The 24,368-nt window shown below is 35.4% G+C and overlaps 1 protein-coding gene across 7 annotated transcripts; it reads left to right on the top strand.

Moving 5' to 3' along the window:
* Positions 1-1,670: 1,670 nt before the first annotated feature.
* On the top strand, positions 1,671-24,162 carry SLC35B3 (solute carrier family 35 member B3). 7 transcript variants are annotated; one of them, XM_003272255.3, is made up of 11 exons: positions 1,671-1,797; positions 2,812-2,857; positions 7,087-7,380; positions 9,215-9,336; positions 14,661-14,815; positions 16,434-16,541; positions 17,578-17,675; positions 19,747-19,839; positions 20,251-20,362; positions 22,264-22,333; positions 23,531-24,162. In XM_003272255.3, exons 2-11 carry the CDS (start codon positions 2,855-2,857, stop codon positions 23,679-23,681), a joined length of 1,206 nt encoding a protein of 401 aa, XP_003272303.1. In that variant the 5' UTR covers positions 1,671-1,797; positions 2,812-2,854; the 3' UTR covers positions 23,682-24,162. The 7 variants fall into 7 exon arrangements, with proteins under 7 accessions (XP_003272303.1, XP_030673139.1, XP_030673134.1 ...); XM_030817274.1 differs by having other exon boundaries at positions 1,677-1,893; XM_030817275.1 differs by having other exon boundaries at positions 1,677-2,008.
* The last annotated feature ends 206 nt before the right edge of the window (positions 24,163-24,368 follow it).

Genomic DNA, 24,368 nt, shown 5'->3' with positions numbered 1-24,368 from the left:
AAATGAGGAAGCAAGCTGTGTGGACATCTGAGAGGGCAGTGTTCCATGCAGGAGGAACAACAGCTACAAAGCACCGATGCTTGCTGTGCTTGGGGGCAATTAGAAAAGCTCTGAAGTGTAGCTTGGATGTGACCCATCAAGAATAAGTTCAGTCTTAAAAACAGAGTAAGAATTTTGAACTTTAATCTGAGTAAAATGGTAAACCACTAAAAGGTTCTGCACAGAGGAGTGGCATATTCAAGTTCTAACGGGATCACTAGCTGCTGAATGCAACTATGTAGAGAAATAAAGGGAATGCAGAAAGCTATGCTCACGGCTACTGCAATTGTCCAGGTGTGAGCAGATGGTACCTTGTAACACCTCTTGCACCTTAAGTTGTTTTATACTGCCATTTACTTTCTCATGGAAACCCCTAATTTCTTCAGGGCAGGGAGCTCATACACATAGTTTATGATATGACCTATACATATGCCCACTTAATAGATGCTTGATAAATAACCATCATATAAATGGCTAACAGTAGTAATAAATCCACATTATACAGTGACGATATGGCATCACTGAAAGGTTTTGTCATTTACTATCTCTTTAGGAAATTTAAGTTCTCTGAGCCTTAATTTCAACATTCCTAAATGTTGCTAACACCAGCCTAACAAGGTTGGCAAGTATTAAATGAAAATGTCTACCCAGACCTTTTTTCCTCACCACCAAAGTAGGTGCCTTGCTTGCTTTATTACAAACCCTCAATCCCAATACAAGACACAAATTCTACCCTTTCTGAATAGTGCCTGTAAAATTTTAAAAGTTGTCCATAACTGACTGTATTCTAACATATATATTAATCCAACTCATCCCTTTCTGGTATTCAAGGCATGCTTTCAAAAATTGTCCATCTTCGTTACAGTAATATTTTCCTTAATGATTCTCTGAAAACAGCTTATCCCCAAACCGTCTTGGTTTTCACATTATTACATCTCAGTGGTGATAGATGTGGCCCTAAATGCGGGGAAAACGTTTACAAAAGTTTTGATGGCTGGTCCTCAAGCTTTGAGATTTACCTTCCAAGAATTAAGCGGCACTATCAAAACAATGCTGGCAACATTTTTATGAGGTTGCAAGGACCACGGTTGCTGCAGCTACAGGATGAGTTATAACGTCAAAAGCAACCCAAGCGTTACTTCAGCCCATCTTCACCGGAGAAGCCCATATGAATCAGGCAAAAACATAAAAACAGGTACTGTGGCTTTGCCGTATCTCATTTAGATCAAGTAGCAAGAAGAAGGAAGACAAGTATTTTAAAATCTGGCTCCAACATTCTCCACTTGGTCCCGTTCTCAAATCTCAGCCCAGGGCCGCTGACGTAAAGTTGCCTCTCCCGTGGGCACCACGGGCTCGGGGGCAGCCGGCAGCTGAAACCCGGGGGGCTTCAGAGGCTTGGAGGCCAGAAGCAGGCAGAGTGCCGATGGGATAATGAGATTCTCCAGCAGATCGGCGCTCACCGCCCCACTCCATTTCAGTGGGTAGAGGTAAGGGCTGAAAGGCGACCCTCGCACCGCCGGGCCCACCTTGGCAGTGCCGGCCTAGCGTCTCTACCCTATAGAGCATGCGCGGGAGGTAACGGCCCGCACGCCGGCGGCGGCCACAGGCCTGTCGGGAGGCGGGGGCCACGCGTCTGCGCACGCGCGCAGGGACACATAGGCGGAAGTGGCTTGCGGGCGCCGGAGTTGAGTGCTTTCCGGTGAGGCGACCGCCGCGGTGGAAAGTGCAGGACTGGGAGAGGAGGAGGAGGAAGAGGAGGTGATGGCGACGGACCTGGGGAGGGGGAGATGCTCCGTCTAGCTGAGGCGCCACCCAGACTGCCGTCACCTTTCTGGGTGACATACCGGCTTTGGGGTACGCGTGCCTTCGGGGCCTTTCCTGTGTTTGGGACCCAGATCTCCTCTCCTCCAGAAAACCTTGGCACTGCCCATCTTCCTTACCCAGAAGGAGCGTTCGAGGAGTGGATGAGGTCGGGATGGAAGGAACGGGTGACTCCCTTTTTTTAAAGAGCGGAAACCGGCCGGGCGGTTTCCAGGGAGGAGCATCTGTTCCTCCTCGCCCGTTTTTCGCCCTCGGGCTGGCGAGAACTCCCTCGGGTCCCAATCCGTGGACTCGCAGGGGTGAGGTGACCTCAAGGGGTCTTTTACGCTGTTCTCGGGGTCTCTGGAGAACTGTCAGTCACCTGGATACCTCTAGACTGTATTTACAGTTAACTGTTTCCTGGTTCCGTGTTTATTAAATAGGGGCACTCCAAGGTACTCTTTTCTCCATTTGGCTTGCAGTAGAATGTGATTGTTCTGGCTGGGCTATTAAGTTTATGGCATAAACTTCCACTAGAAGTTCTGCAAGTTTCCTCCAGTCTTTGCAACTGAATTATCTCTCCCGTCTTTTTATTATTATTTAAGGAATATTGAAAGTAAAAGATGGAATGATTTGGTGCGCTAACAAAATCTTAAGTGTTGAGTATCTGCATTTTTTCTACATTAGGATATCAGAAGGCTAGAATTGTTTTTTAATTAAACGTTTTTCTAAGTGAATTGAGATAGTCTGGAACTTGGAAGAGAGGCAGCATTTCAAAATAATTTAGACAGCGTTATTTTTACTTAATTAATATATAGATTAAGTCCTAGTGTTAACTTTTTCTCTTAAAAAAAAAAAAAAAGAATAGTCTTCAAAAATTAGCACAGCGTTTCTCCACCTTTGTATAATGATGTGTGTACAAAGAAATGAGATGGAACTTTGTTTTTTCTGTTTTATAATCGTACACCATAGGCCATGATTGATTCCGGAGCGCAGTTAATCAAGGCATAATGGCATGGTAAGATTCTTTTATTTGTAACGTTGAGTGTGGTAAAATATAGTTAAAATCACGTTTTTTCAGGTTAATGACACCGTAATGACTTTTTTTTTCATATTCTACCTTTCTTGGTGTGGGACTTTCGTCCTTCAGGTCGGAAAACTCAAAAATAAACTGAAATAATTGTGACTTCAATAGGTCATTGTAACTCAACATTATCACGAATTTTAATTTTTAAATATACATTGTATGCCGGAAATGCTACCTTTTTATTCCATTTTAGCAGTTGAAGTTGAATATCTGCATTGAATTTAGGAAGAGGCCTCAGGCAATGATACACACCTGTGATTTTTTAAATATATATACATTTTAGTTTCAGTGATTACTGTGAGCTTCAAAAGCAAAGCACAATGTCGATCATTTAGTCTGAAAACTAATTTTAATTCCATGCTTCATTTTTGCTCCTTGCACCACAAGAAGTTTGGCCCATTTTTTTTTAGATGATGGTTAATATCAGTCATTAATGTTTGAAGTGGAAGGGATATGGCAGACATTCATTCCCCAATGATCACAGTTATTAGGTATCAGAGGTCTTCATCAGTCACACTTTCTCACCAGTGATGTTCTTATTAATAAAACAGCATTCTAAATGCAAGGCTTTTATGGGCAAGTTTTATGACACTGATGCCTCAGGCAAAGGAAACAAATTTATTTTCATGTTCATTTCAAATGTTTTGAGGGGGGGTTTTGGTAGCGATGTCGGTATTTTGGCACACGTAGAAAAGGCAGTGCTAGAGAGATTTCGTTCTGTACATGTAGCCTAGATCTGCAGCACATAAAGCTGCCAAGAAGTGTATTAGAAGTGGTAAAGTGTTGGAAAGGAGCTGAATAACGTTGATTAAATAAATGGTGCTTGCTAAAGTGCGGTAGAGTCCTTCATTTAATCTTACATTTTTGTTATGTACCAGAACATCATAGGAAGATATCTCCTGCCTTAAGGATTTCATAGGCTTTTAGGAGAAACAAGTACAAAAACAAAAAAGCTACACCATTATAATTTAGGAATTTGAAAAATATGTATAATATGATATTAGAGTCCAGGACATCAACTCATTTTTAACTTTGAGGCCTTATTCATAGAAGCAGCATGATCAGACTTCATGTTGAGCCATGTGACAGATGGGTCAGAAAGGGAAAAATTGATTATAAACAGTCTAGTAATCTAGGCATGAGAAAACGGCTGCCTGATGGAGTAGGGTCCAAAACAGATTTTAGATATAGTTATAGATGTAGAGTTAACAGGAATCTTGGCAAAATATAGAATGTGAAGAAAAGGAAAGATTCTTAAGATAACTCCCAGATTTTTAGCTTGTGTTTCATACTAGGTACTGTTAAGTGAGATTGGGAATATAGGAACAAACAGTAGATTTGTTTTGAGGGGAAAATAATCAGCTTCGGCCATTTTAAATATGAAGTGCCAGCAGAGCTTATGAGTAGAGATATCAAAGAAGCATTTAGACATAGAGCTCTGGATCTCAGGAGAGAAGGCAGCGTTGGAAATTCAGGTCCATGTTTCCAGCTGCACATCAAAGGGGTGAGTCAGCTTGAGCACACCGTATCACCCTAGCAATATTTCTAAAAAGTTGAAGGATGACAGCTAACACACTTATGGACTGACATATGCCAGGCAATTTTACATTTATTTCATATAGTCCTAACCATAATCCTGTGATAGGCACATTTTTAACAACTCCCACTGTTGAAGGTACAGAACCTAAAGCTCAGAAAAGTTAAACGATTTGCCCAAGGCTCCTCAGCTAATAAGTAGTAAAGCCAGATCTTGAACTCATATCTGTCAAAATTCCAAAGCATGGGGAAAGCATGCTATACTGCTTTCTTATACTATTACCTATAATTGTATTGAGTCATTACAATATGCTTGGCAGTTTACTAAATTACAAACATCTCAGAAGAAGGTGACTTTGGGAAAGCGTGACCTTCTGGAGAAACGTTTTGATGCCAATAAAAGCAGGAAAGATATTTTCTAGAAGTTTTATTTATTCTGTATGTATGTGTAAATATATAAGCATTATTTGTAAATTTTCCCCACTCTTTTTCTATAAGATTTTCAGTTTTGCTCATAAAGTTTGCCAGTACCACCATCCATTTCAAAAATCATATCCAAGCAGAAGGTGAGTGATTGCAAGCTGAAGTTTGAGGGTATCAAGAGGAAGGATCAGTTTATTTGGTTCATCTGAATATCAGGTCAGAGTATATGCCAGGTACCAAGGACGCAGAGACAAATAAGATTTGAATCTTGCCTTTCAAGTTCTCTTTTCTAATAACTGGGGGGATTAGTGATGGTGTCACAAAGGAGGGGATATTAAAGCCCAACTTCCAAACCTGACCTTGAGAAAGAAGACCTCAGGCTGAAAGGACATCATGAACAGAAGGCAGCGGTGTTTTAAAGTCCCTGGTGTATTTCAGGAATGAAACATGGGTGGTTTAGGGCTTCACTGAGAGTGGGGGGAGAGCAAACTTAGAAACCTATGTGAGGCCGGGTTTATTTGAGTGGTGCACTATATCCATGCCCACACATAGAAAAGAGTAAATTGTTAAGGTTTTCGTCTCTTCTACATTCAAGCACAGGTTTGACCAAATATTTAGGAGAGATAATTTAAAGCATGGTTTTAAAAGAAAGTCACATCTGAAAGATACCCTGCAAGATTACATAAAAAGTCTTACAAATGACAGTGATTGAAACATAATGTGGGAAGCAAGAACAAAGGAAAGCGAAGAATAAACAAGAGGAACACAGTAAACTTCATGAAACTACTTTTCTATTTAGAAATATGGCAGGTGCCCTATAAAATGTTGTGGCAGCTGCGTATTTTTAGTTACCAGTGGTATTCAGATCCTTGACCCCTCCTTTAATTCCTAAGGATGACCTGGTTAACGTCTGTAAATTAGCAAACTAGAAGTGATCATGAAGAGGCGACTCTAATTTTGGCCATTTTAAACCATCTTGTAGCAGTTTAAAAAAACATTACCAAAGGAAAACTCACTGTCAAAATTATTCTTATTTCTCTTCATGCCACGGTTTAAATTTTTGTTCCCACTGGAATTAAAAACAGATGAGTCGTTTCTAAGAAAATAACTTCTTTTACATAGGTTTGTTCTATACTTAGTCATAATTCTTCAGTCTTTCCTCAGTCTTTACATGGAGTTCATTTTTTCAGTTCATATAAATCTAAAGAGAAATTGATGGCTTCATAATTTTTTTTAGACTGACAAAAAATGACATGTTTTCTCCAGCCTTTTACGTCCCAGAAGAATGTAAATTAAATTAAAATGATTTGTTCCAGAGGAAGAAAACATTTTTTAACCTAAGAGATGCTACTGCTGAAGCATATTGTGCTTTCTGTAGTCTGTGATAAATCTAGCTCTTTAAGGACCTTAGTTTTGGGGTTTTTTGTTTTGTTTTGTTTTGTTTTTTTCATTCATTTTCTAGAGACAGGGTCTGGCTCTGTCGCCCAGGCTGGAGTGCAGGGGTGCAAACATAGATGACTGCAGCCTCAAACTCCTGGACACAAGTGATCCTCCTGCCTCAGCCTAACGAGTAGCTAGGACTACAGGCATGCACCACCATGTCCAGCTAATTATTTTATTTTCCTTTATTTTATTTGGTAGAGAGAGGGTCTTGCTATGTTGCCCAGCCTGGTCTTGAACTTCTGGTCTCAAGCAACCTCTCTGCTTCAGCCTCCCAAAATGTTGGGATTACAGGCATGAGCCGCCACACCTGGCCTTCATTTTTTTAGTTTATTTTTTAAATGTCATTAGCAAATATATCTTAGAATTGTCTTAGTATTTAAAGGAGAATTACTTATTTTTTTACTCTTCTACAAATGAAGATTGACTTTAATGTTGAGAATGTTATGCATCAACTATATATAGACGCAAAGACATATTTAGTTCTTTGATGAAATACTAGCTTTTGTTGCTGTGGAAATAAGTATGGTTTATATTCAGTTTAATGATGTACTAATCTTTATCAGCTGTAGACAAATTGTTTAAAGATTGTAGGCATATTGTTTTTGGTGATTTGGAACCTAGAATACAGGAATTAATATACTAATATCCAGAGAGAAGCAGACATTTGTATAATTTTAAAGTATGATTTGGAGTATTATTTGGAGGATTAAACTTTATCATCTAAATGTTTTCTTTTAATTGCTTATTTCCTTCTCTAGGACTTGACACAGCAAGCAAAAGACATACAGAACATAACAGTCCAGGAAACCAACAAAAATAACTCTGAAAGCATTGAATGCAGCAAAATAACAATGGATCTCAAGTTCAACAATTCCAGGAAATACATTTCTATCACTGTGCCATCCAAAACCCAAACAATGTCACCACACATCAAGTCAGTTGACGACATTGTGGTACTTGGCATGAATCTCAGCAAGTTTAACAAACTTACTCAGTTTTTCATATGTGTTGCTGGAGTTTTTGTATTTTACCTAATTTATGGGTATTTACAGGTAAAAAAGTCATATGTTTGTAATATGTTAATTATTTATAACAATTGCGGTCAGTATGGGCATTTACTAGTTTTGCCCGAGATAGTCACTTAGGGGATACTGGCTGATTCATAAATTTGAATTTTTTAGTATAGAGTAGAAAAGAGTTTCTTAAAACAGGAAACAGATCAAAATTCAAGAGTTAAATATTTTAAGTGGGGAGGAGGCACATGTAGAGACTATCTTGAAAAATTGTCATTATGAAAATTAATTTTTAAACATTTAACAAAATGTAGGTAATAATTGCAACCATGTGTTTCCAAGAGAAAGAAATGATTCAAGTATTGATTGGTATCTTGGAACATTGTTGAATGATAGTGCAGTTTACTCGATTCTTGGAACTCAATAATAAAAGATCATTTTTGCAAAAATGTATCAGGATATTTTATGGTTTTCTAAAGGTATCTCTTTAATCCTACAATATTTGAATTATTTCTTTTTTAAACATCTCTTACATTCTCATTCTTACTGGCTTTGTCTTCTAACTTTGCCAGAATCTTATTGTTCTGTGATTTTTGCTGGCACAAAACATTTCTAACACTGCAACAATGTGTCTCATATTTACATTGTATTTGGAAAAGTTATATACCTTTGGCTAGGAGCAAATTTCTGACCTTCAAAGACATGGGCTGGATGGGTGAGGATCCAGGCTAGTGAAAACAGGATGTTGGAATGGGTTCTAATTTTATTAATTGTCATTTAATTAGTGGATATTTTCCCATAACATGAGAAAGCCTTTGTAATTCAAGGAAAGGAAAATGATGTATTTTCTTAAAACACAGATAATAGTTCCAGTATTCTTTAGTACTAAAAGGTTAGTGAATTTAAAAATTGTTGTATTCTTTTTCATTGTCTTGTAGAGATGAAACATCAAGGGAAATGTAAGTGAACATGGAATTGTGACTGTTTTTTAGTTAGCTTGCAAGAATGCTATGAAGAATATTAATGTAAAACAAAAATGAATTAAAAATTTTAATATTTATAATAACTGATATTCCACTAGTAGGTGATACAAAACTTGAGATGCCACAATGAAGAACAATTAAAAATAGAGATTAGAATTTCTTGTTGAGAAACATTTTAGAAACATTTTTTTCTTCAGCATACCACTGTTACCAAATAGCTTGGGAACAGAGTTAGCCATTGCAATGGAAAATGAATTTGAAATTTACCCTGTAAGTGTCATTAAATAAATTTTCTCTAATAATCAGATATTTTAGTTTATAATTGGTTTATGCAAAGGTTTTTTTAAATTACACAAACTCCTGCTAATTGTGTTTATAACTTAACCACTTTGATTTTGTAAAAACTGACATTGCTACTGTTGCTTATAATTACATATCAAAATAGTTCAGAGAAAATGGTTGGGGTTTGGTAATGAAGTGTTTTTTATAGATGTACGCATATTCATACATACACTTCATTTATTCAATTTGATTTATTGATCAATTTGATTTATTCAATTAAAATTAAACCAGATAACTATTAGAATAACTCTTAGTGACTTGTTAAGAATGGCTTATTAATAACTGATATAAATATTGCTTTATAATATAACATGTTTAGGCAAATTAACCATTTCCTCTAAAAGAAGAAGGTTTATATCATCTATGGCACAAGAATTTCAAAAAATAACATTACCAATATGAAAGAGCTTCTAACCTCTCTAATTTACATTTTGTTATTGTTGGAGGTGGGGCTTGGTATCTTTAAAAATGTTGTGTTTATAAGAATTTATTTTTAGGAAATTAATGTGCTGCCTTGGACTTAACAGTGTTTATGTGTCTTTTGACAGGAATTAATATTTTCAGTGGAGGGTTTTAAGTCCTATGGCTGGTACCTTACCTTAGTGCAGTTTGCCTTTTACTCCATATTTGGCCTAATAGAACTTCAGCTTATTCAGGACAAAAGGAGGAGGTATGTGGTTTGTTTTTATTTTTTGATATTTCACTTGTATTAGTTGAATTTTTTTTGGCATACTGAATATGCATGAAATTTATACTTCTATTAACAAAACATCTGATAGGCATGAATTCTTACCAGTATAACTAACTTAATAATACTAAATACATTTTATTCATTTATACACTGAAAAAAATAAAGTCTTTTCTTAAATGCAATATTACAAAATAAAAAAAATAGCTTTAGGCTCAACTTACAGTGTTATATCTTCTTAAAACATGATAAAAAACACAATGTACATACTTGATTTTTATAAATTCTGAAATAGGTGCAGTTACTGATTTGTAGTACAACTAACATCACAGTGGTGAAATGAAATATCAGTACAGGTTGAGCATCCTAATCCAAAAATCCAAAATCCAGAAATGCTCCAAAATTAGAAAAGTTTTGAGTGCCAATGTGACACAAGTGGAAACTTCCAAACATAAGTACTTAACACAAATTTTGTTTTGTGCACAAAATTATATAAAATGTGCACCATGACCAGCTCTGGGACAGCTGGGATGCAGGGCACCAAGTTCTTAAGCTGCACACAGCATAGTGACCTTGGGCCCAGCCCACAAAACCTTTCTTTCCTCCTAGGCTTCCTGGCCTGTGATGGGAGTGGCTACCATGAAGACCTATGACATGCTCTAGAGACGTTTTCCCCATTGTCTTGGGGATTAACATTCAGATCCTTGTTAGGCAAATTTCTGCACCCAGCTTGAATTTCTCCTCAAAAAATGGGTTTTTCTTTTCTACTACATCATCAGGTTGCAAATTTTCTGAACCTTTTTGCTCTGTTTCCCTTTTAAAATGGAATGCTTTCAACAGCACCCAATTACCTTTTGAATGCTTTGCTGCTTAGAAATTTCTTCCACCAGATACCCTAAATCATCTCAAAGTTCCACAAATCTCTAGAACAAGGGCAAAATGCCACCAGTCTCTTTGCTAAAACATAACAAGAGTCACCTTTGCTCTAGTTCCCAACAAGTTCCTCATGTCCATCTGAGGCCACCTCAGTCTGAACCTTATTGTTCATATCACTATCAGCTTTTTTGCCAAAGCCATTCAACAAGTCTCTAGGTGGTTCCAAACTGTCCTACATTTTCCTGTCTTCTTCTGAGCCCTCCAAACTTCCAGCCCCTGCCTGATATGCAGTTCCAAAGTTGCTTCCACATTTTTGGGTCTCATTTCAGCAACACCTCACTCCCGGTACCAATTTACTGCTATTAGTCCATTTTCATGCTGTTGATAAAGACATACCCGAGACTGGGAAGAAAAAGAAGTTTAACTGAACTTACAGTTCCATATGGCTTGGGAGGCCTCAGAATCATGGCAGGAGTCAAAAGTCAGTCTTACATGGTGGTGGCAAGAGAAAATGAGGAAGATGCAAAAGCGGAAACCCCTGATAAAACCGTCAGATCTTGTGAGACTTATTCACTACCACGAGAACAATATGGGGGAAACCACCCCCATGATTCAAATTATCTCCCACTGGGTCCCTCCCACAGCACATGGAAATTATGGGAGTACAATTCAAGATGAGATTTGAGTGGTGACACAGAGCCAAACCATATCAAAAATGTTCTATAAAATTACCTTCAGGTTACGTGTATAATGTATATATGAAACATAAATAAATCTTATATTAAGACCTGTGTCTCATTCCCCAAGATACCTTACTATGCAGATGCAAATATTCCAAAATCTGAAAAAATTCGAAATTTGAAACACTCTGGTCGCCAGCATTTTGGATGAGGGATACCAAGTCCGTATCTGTTGTTATTCTGCTTTTTTAGAATGTGAAGTTATATTTTGTGGGATATGCCCCAGCTAACATTGCCATATGATATCCGATAGCTGAGGTTGCGTTCTTAAGCATTAGAGAAACACATCTCATTCCTTTTCATCAAGACCAAATGTGCTTGTTTGACAATATCATTTGAGTTAGCAACCATCTAGATTTGAGAAATATCTTTATATATCTTTAATGGCATCTAGAACAATATGCAATAAAACTTAGTCTCTGATTATAAACAGAAAGTGGTTAGGAATTTGAATATAAAATGTTCTTGGTTAATGTAAGAAGTGTGCTCCTTCTGTCATACCCTAATGTGTGTATATATATCGTGTATCTATTGGGCAGTTTAAATGTAATAATGACTGTAATACTGACATACCTTGATACAAATGTTTAATCCTTTAGTGAAGATTTCAAAAATTGTGCAGCTTTTTTTTTCAATCATAAAATGGTTTTGAAGTTTGTATCAAGGTAACTACAGTTTTACATATTTAAATCTATATTACAGGTTTCTTCATGGGTCTAATTTTGCCTCTCAACCTGTCTTTATTGCCAATAAATTATTGTAGCAATTATTGTAAAAATATTTGAACCTTAGAATATCATCTTCGTTATTTTTATGTTCTTTCATGATTCTCCATGATAGAATCATGGAGGCAAGCCGATGAAATCCAACTTCCTCATTTTACCAATGAGAAAACAAAGACCTAGAGGAGTACTGGCAATAGCCATAGGTGATAGAATAGGAAGTAATTAAATATATCTGTCAAGACTAATATATAAGGAAGCTTGATGATGATTGACTACTTATTGCAAACTACTGGGCCTTCTAAGGTAAGATTGCTTCTAAGGTAAACAACACTAATACTATCTTTGTAGGTGAAAAATTATACAATGACGATGCATGTCCTGTTACATTTCAGAAAGAAACACCTCCCTATCAGCTACCCCGATGAGAGGGGAGGGGGCCTCAAGCCATGTTTATCCCAACTTTTAAATCACGTGACCATAACATATTTTAAAATAAAATAATTTGTACTTGATTTAAGTATAAGTGAAATAATTTGGGAGAATAATTTATGTATTTATAATAAATTAATTATGAATTGAAACCTTTCTGAATTTATTTCTGCAAATACACCCATATCTGAATTTATTTAATAGTACTGCTACTCGTTAGACCTTTAATTAGCTAAACTCTTTGCTGCTGTTATTTTTTTCTTCTTCCCACATTTATGTGAATACCGACATACTGGAATAAGTACATCAATACTCATTGAGAATTTGGAGTTAGAAACATGGGTTTGGGTCTTGGCACTTTGGTCTTATTACATCTGTCAAGACCTCAGAGAAGTTTCTATAATACTCTAACTCTAAATTTTATCTTGAGGATCATATGTGGTAATGCATGCTAAAGTACATCATAAACTGTAATATCCTAAATATACTGCTTATTGTTTTTCATCAAAGAATACCTTGTAACATTATTATTAATTAATATGAGTTTCTAATTAAGGAGAGTGCTCAGATTTGTCTTGAAGAGGTTTTTAAAGTTAAAATTTTTCTCCCCGGCCAGGTGTGGTGGCTCACGCCTGTAATCCTGGCATTTTGGGAGGCCGAGGCAGGTTGATCACCTGAGGTTAGGAGTTCGAGACCAGCCTGGCCAACATGGTGAAACCCCATCTCTACTAAAAATATAAAATTAGCTGGGCATGGTGGCGGGCACTTGTAATCCTAGCTACTCAGGAGGTTGAGGCAGGAGAATGGTTTGAACCCGGGAGGCAGAGGTTGCAGTGAGCCAAGATGGCGCCACTGCACTCCAGCCTGGGCAACAAGAGCGAGACTCCGTCTCAAAAAAAGAATTTTCTCCCCATTTCTAAGGAAGCAAGCAATTGACGTGTTAAATAAAATAGAAATAGTGAGTATCCTGGAGGCAAGCTGATCAAATCTAATTTCTTCATTTTACCAATGAGGAAACAAAGACCTAGAGGACTGCTCAGAATTTTTGGAGCTACTTTTGGATTTAGTTCCCCTGTCAGGCTGGTTTTCTTTCTACCTGTACTGTGCTACTTTTCTACTCATTCCTTGTAATTCTTCTGACTTGAATTTTTATTTTCTGCCAATGATTTGCCATTTATCTTAGAGAAAACCTGACCACCTTGACTTGTATCATTTTACGTGGTGAAGTGCTGCTCCACCATCACTGATGATATCCCAGTGAGGGTCAAACCCCATGGATGGCATGAACATGTTTACACTGATGCATATATGGGCATGCAAGTTGTTTCCACGTGGATTTTCATGGTTAACTACTATATTGGTAGTTAAGTAGAAAAAAAAACCCTCAGAATCAAATGTAAATGATGCATTTTAATTGACTTTTCCCAGTAAATTATTTTACCTTATATCTAACCATATATAAGATGGGGAATTTTGTTGCCTTGATTTCAATGTGAACACAAATTCTAAAATGGAAATTACATCTAACTCTCCAGCATTATCAGTATGAATAGTGCCTCATTGTGTCTATGTTCGTCATGCCAGCATACAAGATTATTAGTTTAGACCATTAAATATCTAGTCAAAGTGAGCATGTGCTCACAGTAATGGCTCAAAATTCTGAAGATGCTAAATTAAGAATCTCCTTTAGGAACTTTAGATAGAGCCAAAATTAAAAGATTTGAAATCATGAGGAGAGAGTCAGATACCTCATCTTAAAAGTTGATTATTATAACATAGAATACAGAGAGATGATCTATAAGATATTATAATAAAAGTTATATCTAGGGTTTTAAGCCACGTGAACTTTTCCCAGAGAAAATTTTCTTGGGTTATTTTAGCAGAATGGATAGACGTATTTTTCCTAATGCTAGATGGAAACATTAGGAAACAGAAAAACAATTCAAGAGTTAAAAATTAGTTTTAAAATTGTTAAGGTACCTTTTACCATTATGGAGGCCAACATTAGCTGGGCATGGTGGCGCACACCTGTAGTCCCAGCTACTCAGGAGGCTAAGGCAAAAGAATTTCTTGAACCCATGAGGCAGAGGTTGCAGTTAGCTGAGATCATGCCACTGCACTCCAGCCTGGGCAACAGAGCGAGACCTTATCTCAAGCAAACAACAACAAAAAAAGAAGCTCTTTTTCTCTAACTTAAGATGGTTAAGATGGTTTTTATTTGTGGCTAGAACTGCTGTTAAAAAAATTAAAAAAACACCTTTTGTCAACATTTATACCTTCAGTAAAAATCTAAACTCTTTTACATAATTGAGTGGCCTCATTTATGATTGACTAAATAAAGGTAAATTGTTATTTTTATAAACTTTTTTATACAAGAGCATTACAGTTTTTAAATAGTGATTTTTTTACTGATATTTCCAGAAATAGTAACCAGAAATTAGAAACGTAATTAGACATTTACACATTGTGAACACATTATCTTTTAGTAGTATGAATTGGGTCCCAAAATGAAGGTTTTAAAAATTGTCTTTTACAGAATACCAGGAAAAACCTACATGATAATAGCTTTTCTAACTGTGGGTACTATGGGGTTATCAAACACTTCCTTGGGCTACCTGAATTACCCTACCCAAGTCATCTTCAAGTGCTGCAAATTGATTCCTGTTATGCTAGGAGGAGTTTTTATTCAAGGTATAGTAATGATATGTTTTTATACTATTTAAAACTAATAGGCTATGTTATGGCATCTAGCATTAGGAAAAACATTAAACTTCTATATTTTCAGTGAGCATTCTAGATATTGTAACAATTCTGAATCACAAAATAAGGTATTCTAAACACACTCATGGCCAGGCACAGTGGCTCACGCCTGTAATCCCAGCCCTGCAGGAGGCCAAGGTGGGTGGATCACAAGGTCAGGAGTTCGAGACCAGCCTGGCCAATATGGTGAAACCCTGTCTCTACTAAAAATACAAAAATTAGCCAGGCGTGGTGGTGTACACCTGTAGTCCCAGCTACTCGGGAGGCTGAGGCAGAAGAATTGCTTGAACCCAGGAGGCAGAGGTTGCAGTGAGCCGAGGTCACACCACTGCACTCCAGCCTGGGCGACAGAGCGAGACTCCGTCTCAAAAAAAGAAAAAAACCACTGATATGCCTTAGTTTCTAAAGTCGGTAATTTGGACTTAAGAAAAAGAAAAGATAATACTTTGTTTTTATTATTTTATTTTGGAATCTACCACATTTCCAGCAATACTATATTTCTGTATTAAAGGTCTAGTTCAAAAGTACATGGAAAGGTCCCTTTTTTCAGTTCTTTCATTCTTCTACTCTCCAGGGCTCTACCCTTCACTTCCATTGTGCATGGGCAGTTCTCATATTGAAGTAAAGTTTGATCTGAGCAGAACTGCGTTTTTACCAACCCCGCTGGCTTAGTGATGTTTAGAGCCCCAGCTAAGTGACAAGTTTTGTGGAAATAGTAGTAAAAGAGGAGGCAGTGATAGCAACAAACAGTGGAAGTAGCTTCTGTTGTTCACATTAATTGTCATGAGGAATATTCGTGTTTTAATAGTCGGGTGTTTCTGTATCACTGAAGTTCTTATACAGCCTGATATCATTTATGCATTAGATACCATCCCAGAATAAGCCTTTAAAAATGAAAGTGTTGCCAACTACTTCACGTATCATTTCAGGATAACTTCATATAGGAAAAAATAATTGACCTCAATCCCTATTAAAAATCACATTTATTGTCCCAACTGACTAGGCATATATAATATTGTCCTTATAAACCTTACAAAAAAGTCATACTACATTTTATTTTTAAAATAAGGATATATTAAAATCATTTAATTTTCACTTGCCTGGAAGTTACCACATTATGATATTTGCAAACTTAAACAGTTATGTAACCAGAATCATTACTCTGGTTACTTTGTAAACTTACGAACTACAAGAAAATTCATAACCTTTTATTATGCACAAAGTAAAACAGGAACTAAATTTCCAGGAAATTTTTTAAATGTTTGTGGAAGTGCATTATTCTTGCCATCAGTTTTTGCCAAAGTATGTATTTTAGTGTCACTATTATGCCAGATAAAGTAGCTCTTGTTTCTAACTTACAGGGACATATTGCTGCCCATTGGTAGTTTTCAGAAGCCGTCTTGTGATTGTCTTCTGCCTTGACCTAAGTGTTCACATGTTTGGCACTGGATATAAAAAAACAAATCTGTGTTCTACTTAACACATAGAGCAAATACAAAGCTGGGTGGGTATTTGCATAATGAAGTGGATTTACATTTGTTTTATACAGGAAAGCGTTATAATGTTGCAGATGTGTCTGCTGCCATATGTATGAGCCTTGGCCTGATATGGTTTACCCTCGCTGACAGCACAATTGCACCAAATTTCAACCTGACAGGTAAGTAATTTATTTATATTCCTAGCTTTTATAGGCATTTTAGTTTAGAATACGAATTTCGAATATTTTGTAAGCATTTTAAATGATAGTATGACAGCTGCAATTTTCGTATGTAACATAAAGCTTTTGGACTTTCCATATAAGATGTAGTGAAAATATCACAGCTCTGTAGGTAAAACAATTTGTTTCTTTTTTAGTGTGCTTGCATTTTGATGCTTCTCAGGAATGAACTGTTGACTCAGATTTGTTTATGTCAGTTGTACCTTTATTATAATTATGTTGTAACTCAGTATTAAGTTATTCAGAAATGAATATGAACAAATAATTGTTTTTGTGAAAACTGAGTTAACTGACACAACTTGATTGACAAGCAATAAAATCACTATTGAATGAGGTATGGGTAAAAACACTGCGAATATGGGAGGGAAGCTCATAAACATATGAAAGGATTCTGTACTCTGCAGGGCACTTTTAAACAAAAACACCTTGGAAATCATGGAAAATGTGTGCTATGAGTGTGTTTATACAAAGGAGAAAATACGAAATTCTATTCAGGACCCATGCTCAAAGAAAAAGGCCCTGACAGCTGCATGCATGTTTATGTGATTTAAATTAAACATTTTAGTAATAATAGGGTTTTTCAAAAATGACTTTTCTCTTCATCTGTTTTTTTTTTTTTTTAATTAACTGAATAGCCACCAATCCCAATAGATAGATATCCTAAGAGTTTCTTCCACACTTTCAGAACTAGTGGAACTATTAGACTAGTAGAATATTTGTGGAACTGTTATTTGATACGGTATTGAAATGTGAAATGTGATACGTACAGAACTAAGTTTATTAGTATATCTTTTTTAATATCATCACCTATGTACTTGTTATAACTGATTGTGAATAAGAATATTCTGGATTACCGAACAGATGTAGTTGAAGATCTGCTTTTGTTTTTTAGACCAATGAAATTCCTGATAAAGCTTGATTATAGTTCATATGTTTAAATAAGGAGTTTTTTTGTTTTTTTAATACCTTCTTGAAGGTGTGGTGCTTATTTCCCTGGCATTATGTGCAGATGCTGTCATTGGAAATGTCCAAGAGAAAGCTATGAAACTTCATAATGCTTCTAATTCTGAAATGGTAAATACTCTAGTGTTTTTTCTTCAAATTAGACAGATTTTAAAAATGGTGATATACATAATTTGATGAAATAATTATAACTAGCATTGCATTTTTAAACTATCATTTTTACAAAAATAATACATTCAAACATTATAGCAAGGTAAAAACTAAAACTACAACTAGCAGTGCTAACCGCTTGTTGCATAGTTGACAAATTTTTTCCTCATTGATTTAGTTTTTTATGTATTAAAATAAAATCTTTTGTTATGTCATTTCTCTCATCTCTTTCTAGTGAGTAGTATTTTTCCATGTAGAAGTTTGTAATTTTTATATGGCCCAATTTGTCTTTTCCTTGCTGGCTTCTGGCTAAGTATCATGGTTGAAAAGAGCTTTCCTAACCCTGAGATTTAGAACATTTCATCCCTGTTGCCTACTAGTTTTGTGATTTCCTTTTTTATTAAGCCCTTGATCCAATCTAAAACTTTTTTAAAAGAACTTTTCTTTCAAATGACTACCATTTTTTCTAATATCATTTATTGAATAATCCACTTTCAGCTCATTTTAAATGCCCTCTTTATCATATCACACTCTTGTGTGGCATTCAGAATTGTATTTGAATTTATTTTTGCAATAGTACATATAATGACAGCAGCTTTATCATACATTTATTATCTGTTAGGACTAGCTACCATTGTTCCTTTTCTTTTGCAGAATATTACTACCAGTAGTTATTCTGGGGTGTTTATATTCCCAAATAAACTAAAAATTCCATTGGTATTGTGATTGGTATGGCATTGAATTATAAATTAATTTAGGGAGAATGTGGCATCTTGATTATTTCAGTCCAAGAATAAGGTATGACTTTTCTTTTACTCAAGTGGTCTTTTTTTCAATGTCCATTAGAGTTTAAAGTTTTCTTCATGTAAATCCAGCACATTTCTTACTAAAGGTATTGTTAATAATAACTTATTAAAGTTGTTTCATCTTTTTGTGATTATTGCAAATAATATCTTTCTGTATCTCTTGTAACTGGTTTTTTTTGCAAATAGTGTCCTTTTGTATATCTTGTAACTGGTTTTTATATAGGAAAATTGTGTGTGTGTGTGTCTTTACATTAATTTTATAACAACCATCTTGCTGGACAGAAAGAACATACTGAATTAAGGATAGACAGGATTATTCTTTCCTGTTATTTTCTTGACACAGAATGGGGCAACTTAAGTAGTCTCTAATAACACAGGAACTTGGTTAAGAATTTTCTTCATCATAATCACTACTCGTTGTAGATAAGGTAAGGATGGGCGCAGAGAGAATTGAGGGAGTGTAGGTTGTTAGGAAGTTAATATAATACAGTATTTATGTTGGTAGGCTCTGGAATAAGATAGCTCAGTTCATATCCTGGCTTTACTAGCACTCATTTGGGGAAAATTACTTAATATCTCTAAGTTATAGTTTCTTCATCTGGAAATTGGATTATAATAACTAAGAATACCCATATCTAGGGTGGTTGTGAGAAGTAAATGGAATAATCCGTACCAAGCTTCAGCACAGTACCTGACACACAGCAGATATTTAGGTTTGCTGCTGCTGCTGCTGCTGCTGATTCTGTTTAAGAAAAGCATAGTAAATTGGGATTAAAAGGTTGGTTGGAAAATAGAGAAGTTAAGCAGTAGATATGCCATATACTGCTTATTTTCATTATATTTTAATGTCTTTTAGAAACTTAATTTTTTTTATGTTTTATAAGTATCTTTAAAGATTTTTGTTTTGTTTCATTTAAGTATTTTTTTTTAGAACTCTAATATGAAAATCTGGTTTGATTTCAATAATTAAGCCTAGAAAGAAATGAATATGTAAGCATACATAAAAGGATTAATATTACTAGGTGTTATTTTGTACATAAAATGAGGCATAGACTTATAAAACATTAGAATCAAATATCATTTCTGGAAATTTAGGCCATATTGAAATGATAGTTTCTTTTAAAATGTTTGTTCTGCAAACCTAATTGAGCCATAGAGTTAAAACCCTCAATCTTCCATTTTCAGTTTCATAGTACTTTTTTCTGCTTTATTTTTATCTGCTCTAGGTACTGTATTCGTATTCAATTGGTTTTGTATACATTTTACTGGGATTGACATGCACTAGTGGATTAGGCCCTGCAGTAACATTTTGTGCAAAGGTAAACACTAATCACATTTTTAAAAAAAAAAAATCTTCTGTTAAATAATTTTCTCTATATTTCTAATTTCCCTTGTTCAAAAGAGGCATCATAGATATAATGATACCTCCTTTAATATAACATATGCCAATCAGAAATTAATTTCAGAAATGAAATGATTGATATTTAAATTTATTTTATCCTTCCTGTACCCTATGAGTTGATTTTTAAGCTGTTCATAATGTAGAAAAGTTGAGGATCTTTAATTTCAACATTTTTTTCATTAAATCAAAATAAGAATCTTTGCTTGACTGCATTGTCAAACAACTTATTATTGCTCAAGAAGTTGATTAAAATCTGTAGTTTTGTTTTATTTGTAATACCTCGGGGTTTGTTTTACATTTTTCTAACAGGCTTTTTTATTTTTGGCAGAATCCAGTTCGGACCTATGGTTATGCGTTCCTTTTTTCCCTCACTGGATATTTTGGAATCTCCTTTGTTCTGGCTTTGATTAAAATTTTTGGTGCACTTATTGCTGTAACAGGTAGGAGGGATTTACTTGCTTTGATTATAAAATAAGCATTTACATTTTCTCTGATGCTCTTTTTCAAAACATAAGGGCAACATCTCCTTTACATTAAAAAGAAAATTGTCATATTTCACCAGTTTATTCTTTGGCTTATGATGTTTCTTTAGAATTCTAAAGAAAATGTTGTTTGATCTTAATTTCTTATTTTGATGGTTTAATTTTAAAATCAAACATATACATTTATCAGAACAGTAACCCTTAAACACATTAAAAGAACTTTCTGTAAAATTATGATGAGACGACGACCTCCAAAGAAAGTACTGCATTTATATGCTTTTAACCTGTAACTGAAACTTTCAATTTTGTTGCATTTCAAGTATGAGAGGTACACTTTAAATAAGCTTTTTAGGCCTTTCATTTGTACATTTTCTAGGACACCAACCAGATTAGCTTCCCTTTTCACCAATAAGCACTATGCACCTGCTGTGTGCAGGGTCTTTGGCCCTGTAGAAAAATCAGTTGTATTTGTTCTGCTTTGGAGGAGTGTACAGCCTAGTGAGGGGAACAGATGAGTCAATGTGCCACCTGTGTCATTTGCCAAAACTCTAAGGTACAGCTTTTGCCTCAGAGGTGCAGGCAGGAGTTTTCCTCTCTCACGTAAAAGAAAGCCAGAGTTGGCAATAATCATAGCTAATGCTTACATAGCCCTAGTATGTACCAGACACCATTATTTTAATCTCACAACAGTCCTATAAATTAGTCACTATGATTATTCCATTTTACAGATGGATAAACCGAGGCACAGGGAGGTTAAGTGACTTGTCTCATAGTCAGCCAGAGCCAGGTTCCAGTGATGGCAGTCTGGCTGCACACCTGTGCTCTTCACCATACATTATACTGCCTCTAAACTGGTATGGTGACTCCATGGTCATGAGAAACCCACGTTCTTTCTGTCTGCTGTGCCATCTTCATCCTCATGCTATGCAGTGGGATGGAGTAAGAGAAGATGAAAATCCTAAAAGTCATACTCCGAGAAACAGCACTTCTGCTCAGATTTCACCATAGCCTAGACACATGACCACACCTAGTAGCAGGAGAAGAGGGAACATATACCCAGCTCAAAATAGGGGTCCTTTTACTATAGAAAGAAAAACAGACATTGGGAATGTGACTCTGGCACGTTTCCAGAACAGCTTCTTCCTTTGGAATTCATTCATTCGTGCATAAATTACTAAGTGCCAGGAACTGTAGAGTCTTGGAATGTACAGATAAATAAGGCAAGAAACTAAGTAAAGCACATAGTCACGTGGGAAGATGGCAACTGATAGTGCAGTGAGGAGGAAAGTACTGTCATGGAGATCTATGCAGATCTCCCCACTCTGCCTGGGACCAGGGAGGAAGGCTTCCAGCCTTACGGCAGACTTCAAAGTGTAGTACTTCAAAGGACGGGAAAAAGTTAATACAGTTGTGTAAAGAAGATTGTAACGGTTACTTATAGTTTTATCCAGAGATGACCCCTATTAAGATACGAGTATATCCTTTAGATTACTGTTTTTAAAGAATAACCCCTGCCTCTAGCTAATCATAGCTTCCATAGGAAAGCCTTTCTCTAAGACTTAAACTGTGGCTTCACAATACCATGGCCTCCATCAAGTACTTACTACAGTTGTTCTTTAACATTTAACTCTATTAATTATTTAATGTCTGTTTCCCTACAAGACTAAACTCCATAGTAACAGGGAACAGTGACTTTTGTGCGTGTGTTTGGTTGGTTGGTTTTTACTTTCCATTGTTACCTTGGCACCTCACACAGATTCTGGCATATAGTCAGGTCTGTAAATATTTGCTGAATAAGTGATTTCTAAAATATTGTCAAGATAATAGGCACATTCTAAACTAATTTTTTGCTCCTACAGTGACAACAGGAAGAAAAGCAATGACCATTGTACTTTCGTTTATATTCTTTGCTAAACCATTCACATTTCAGTAAGTACTTTTTAATTAAACAATTTTTCTCAGTTTTAGATACTGTGTTTCACATTTCCTCTTAATCTTAATTTCAACTTTTCTACTTTTTCTTTTTTGTAGTAACTGTATTTATTTTTATATAAATTAATGTGTTTTTTTTTTCCTGTTATGCTTTATAAAGAAACCTTTTCATCTTGATCTCTTAACTATCAGTGTATCTTCTGCTATTTTGGAAATGTTGGTAATTTATTATTTTGAATTTATCATTTTGTATACTTAAATTGCCTAACCAGAGTCCAGTGCAAATGTGACCTGTTTCCATTATGAGTGAATGTGAGTGATGTGTACGTTGTTGAGATTAAGGGATTCCCCTTTGCCCTACTGCAAATATATAAATTATGTATTTACAGCACATGCTTTTAAAAAATATTAGTTTATTTGATGCCTGTTTCCACAAAGGATTTAAGGTAGAGAAGTATTCTGTAAGTTACATCCTAAAGACTTTAAACTTAGCTTGTATTTTTTGTGTGTATGAAAGTGTTTACTATCATATTTACTGTCTTTACTATTTGTTTGACATTAGCACCATTTAAACTTATATTGGTCAGGATTGTGAAGTTTCAAACCAAAAACTTAACAATCTATAAGTTTAGAGGGAAACATAAAATTAATTTCCATCAATGTATTACAGATTGTCTATAAACTAGTTTTTCTTTATGTACTAGGTGTAATACATAATAGTGTTATGTCATACATAAATATAATTACAATGATTCCCCTACTTTCTCAGGGATGTTCCTCTTTTTATTCCTTTATATTCTACCCAACTGAGACAACGAGTTGAACAGCTGAGTTTAATTCCCAAAATGGCCTTTGGTAGATACACATGTCCAATGCTTTAAGTGTACTCTTAAGACTTTTGGTAGGGGATTGTACTTTGAATATACTGTCATCCCCAAAGTTCAAATGAACTATGTCATATAAAATTTTATAAAATATCTTTCTTTATATATACCCAATGCATTATTAAAAGATACAGAATTCTATCAAATCTCATCTAAGAATACTATTTTTATTTTAATGCTATTATTGTAGGCTTCTAACAGAATTTTACTTCACTGAAGAATTATTATGGACATATTACCAAATTCTGTGGTTAACAGTAAATTGTTATTTTGCTAATTTTAATTTTTTTTCCTTATTTCTTTCTCTTAGGTATGTATGGTCTGGTTCGTTAGTTGTCCTTGGTATATTTCTCAATGTTTACAGCAAAAATATGGATAAAATAAGACTACCATCACTGTATGATTTGATAAACAAATCAGTGGAAGCAAGAAAGTCAAGGACGCTGGCACAAACTGTATAGACAGTGATTGTCCTATTTAAAATAGAATTTTAAGGGAACAATCATCAATTAATTAACTTTCCAAAGGGACTGATAAAAACCAAAGGATCTGGAGGCATTGCTATCCCATTTGTGGATAGATTTCATATGAAGTTGTTTTGTGGTGTCAGCCTTTTCTTCAGAGCATTTGTTTGACTGACTTCCAAAGCAATCAAGAGAGCCACGTCTAGCAGACTTTACAATAAAATGTCAATATGAAGGACTGTAATTCCTAGCAGTTTATTGAGAATTTCACTGGAAATGGACCATGTGTTGCAAGACTAATTGGCTATAATTATGTCATATCAAAGAAATCAATATGTAATAGCAGATTGTTTTATATTCATTCCATTTTGATGGTGTTATTTAAATTGATTCTCTGTTATAAGAGTAAACTGATGAGTTGAAGTCTGGAGAGAATAACATTCATTATAAATAAAATTATTCTGTGATCTTTTTTCAAGATGTGTTAATAGAATTTTGTTATAAAGAGAGAAATGGAAGTTGGAGTAAGGCTTAACATGAACTTTAAAACTTGAGTTTTCTCTCATTTAAAATTATTCTTTAGAGCAGGAGCTCCCAACCACCCAGGCCATGGACTGGTACCAGTCCGTGGCCTGTTATGAACCAGACCACGCAACAGGAGGTGAGAGGCTGACAAGTGAGCAT

This window comes from Nomascus leucogenys, chromosome 8 (assembly GCF_006542625.1).
Source record: "Nomascus leucogenys isolate Asia chromosome 8, Asia_NLE_v1, whole genome shotgun sequence".
In the NCBI taxonomy this organism is placed as follows: Eukaryota; Metazoa; Chordata; class Mammalia; order Primates; family Hylobatidae; genus Nomascus; species Nomascus leucogenys.
This window is presented reverse-complemented; position numbering and strand designations above follow the sequence as displayed.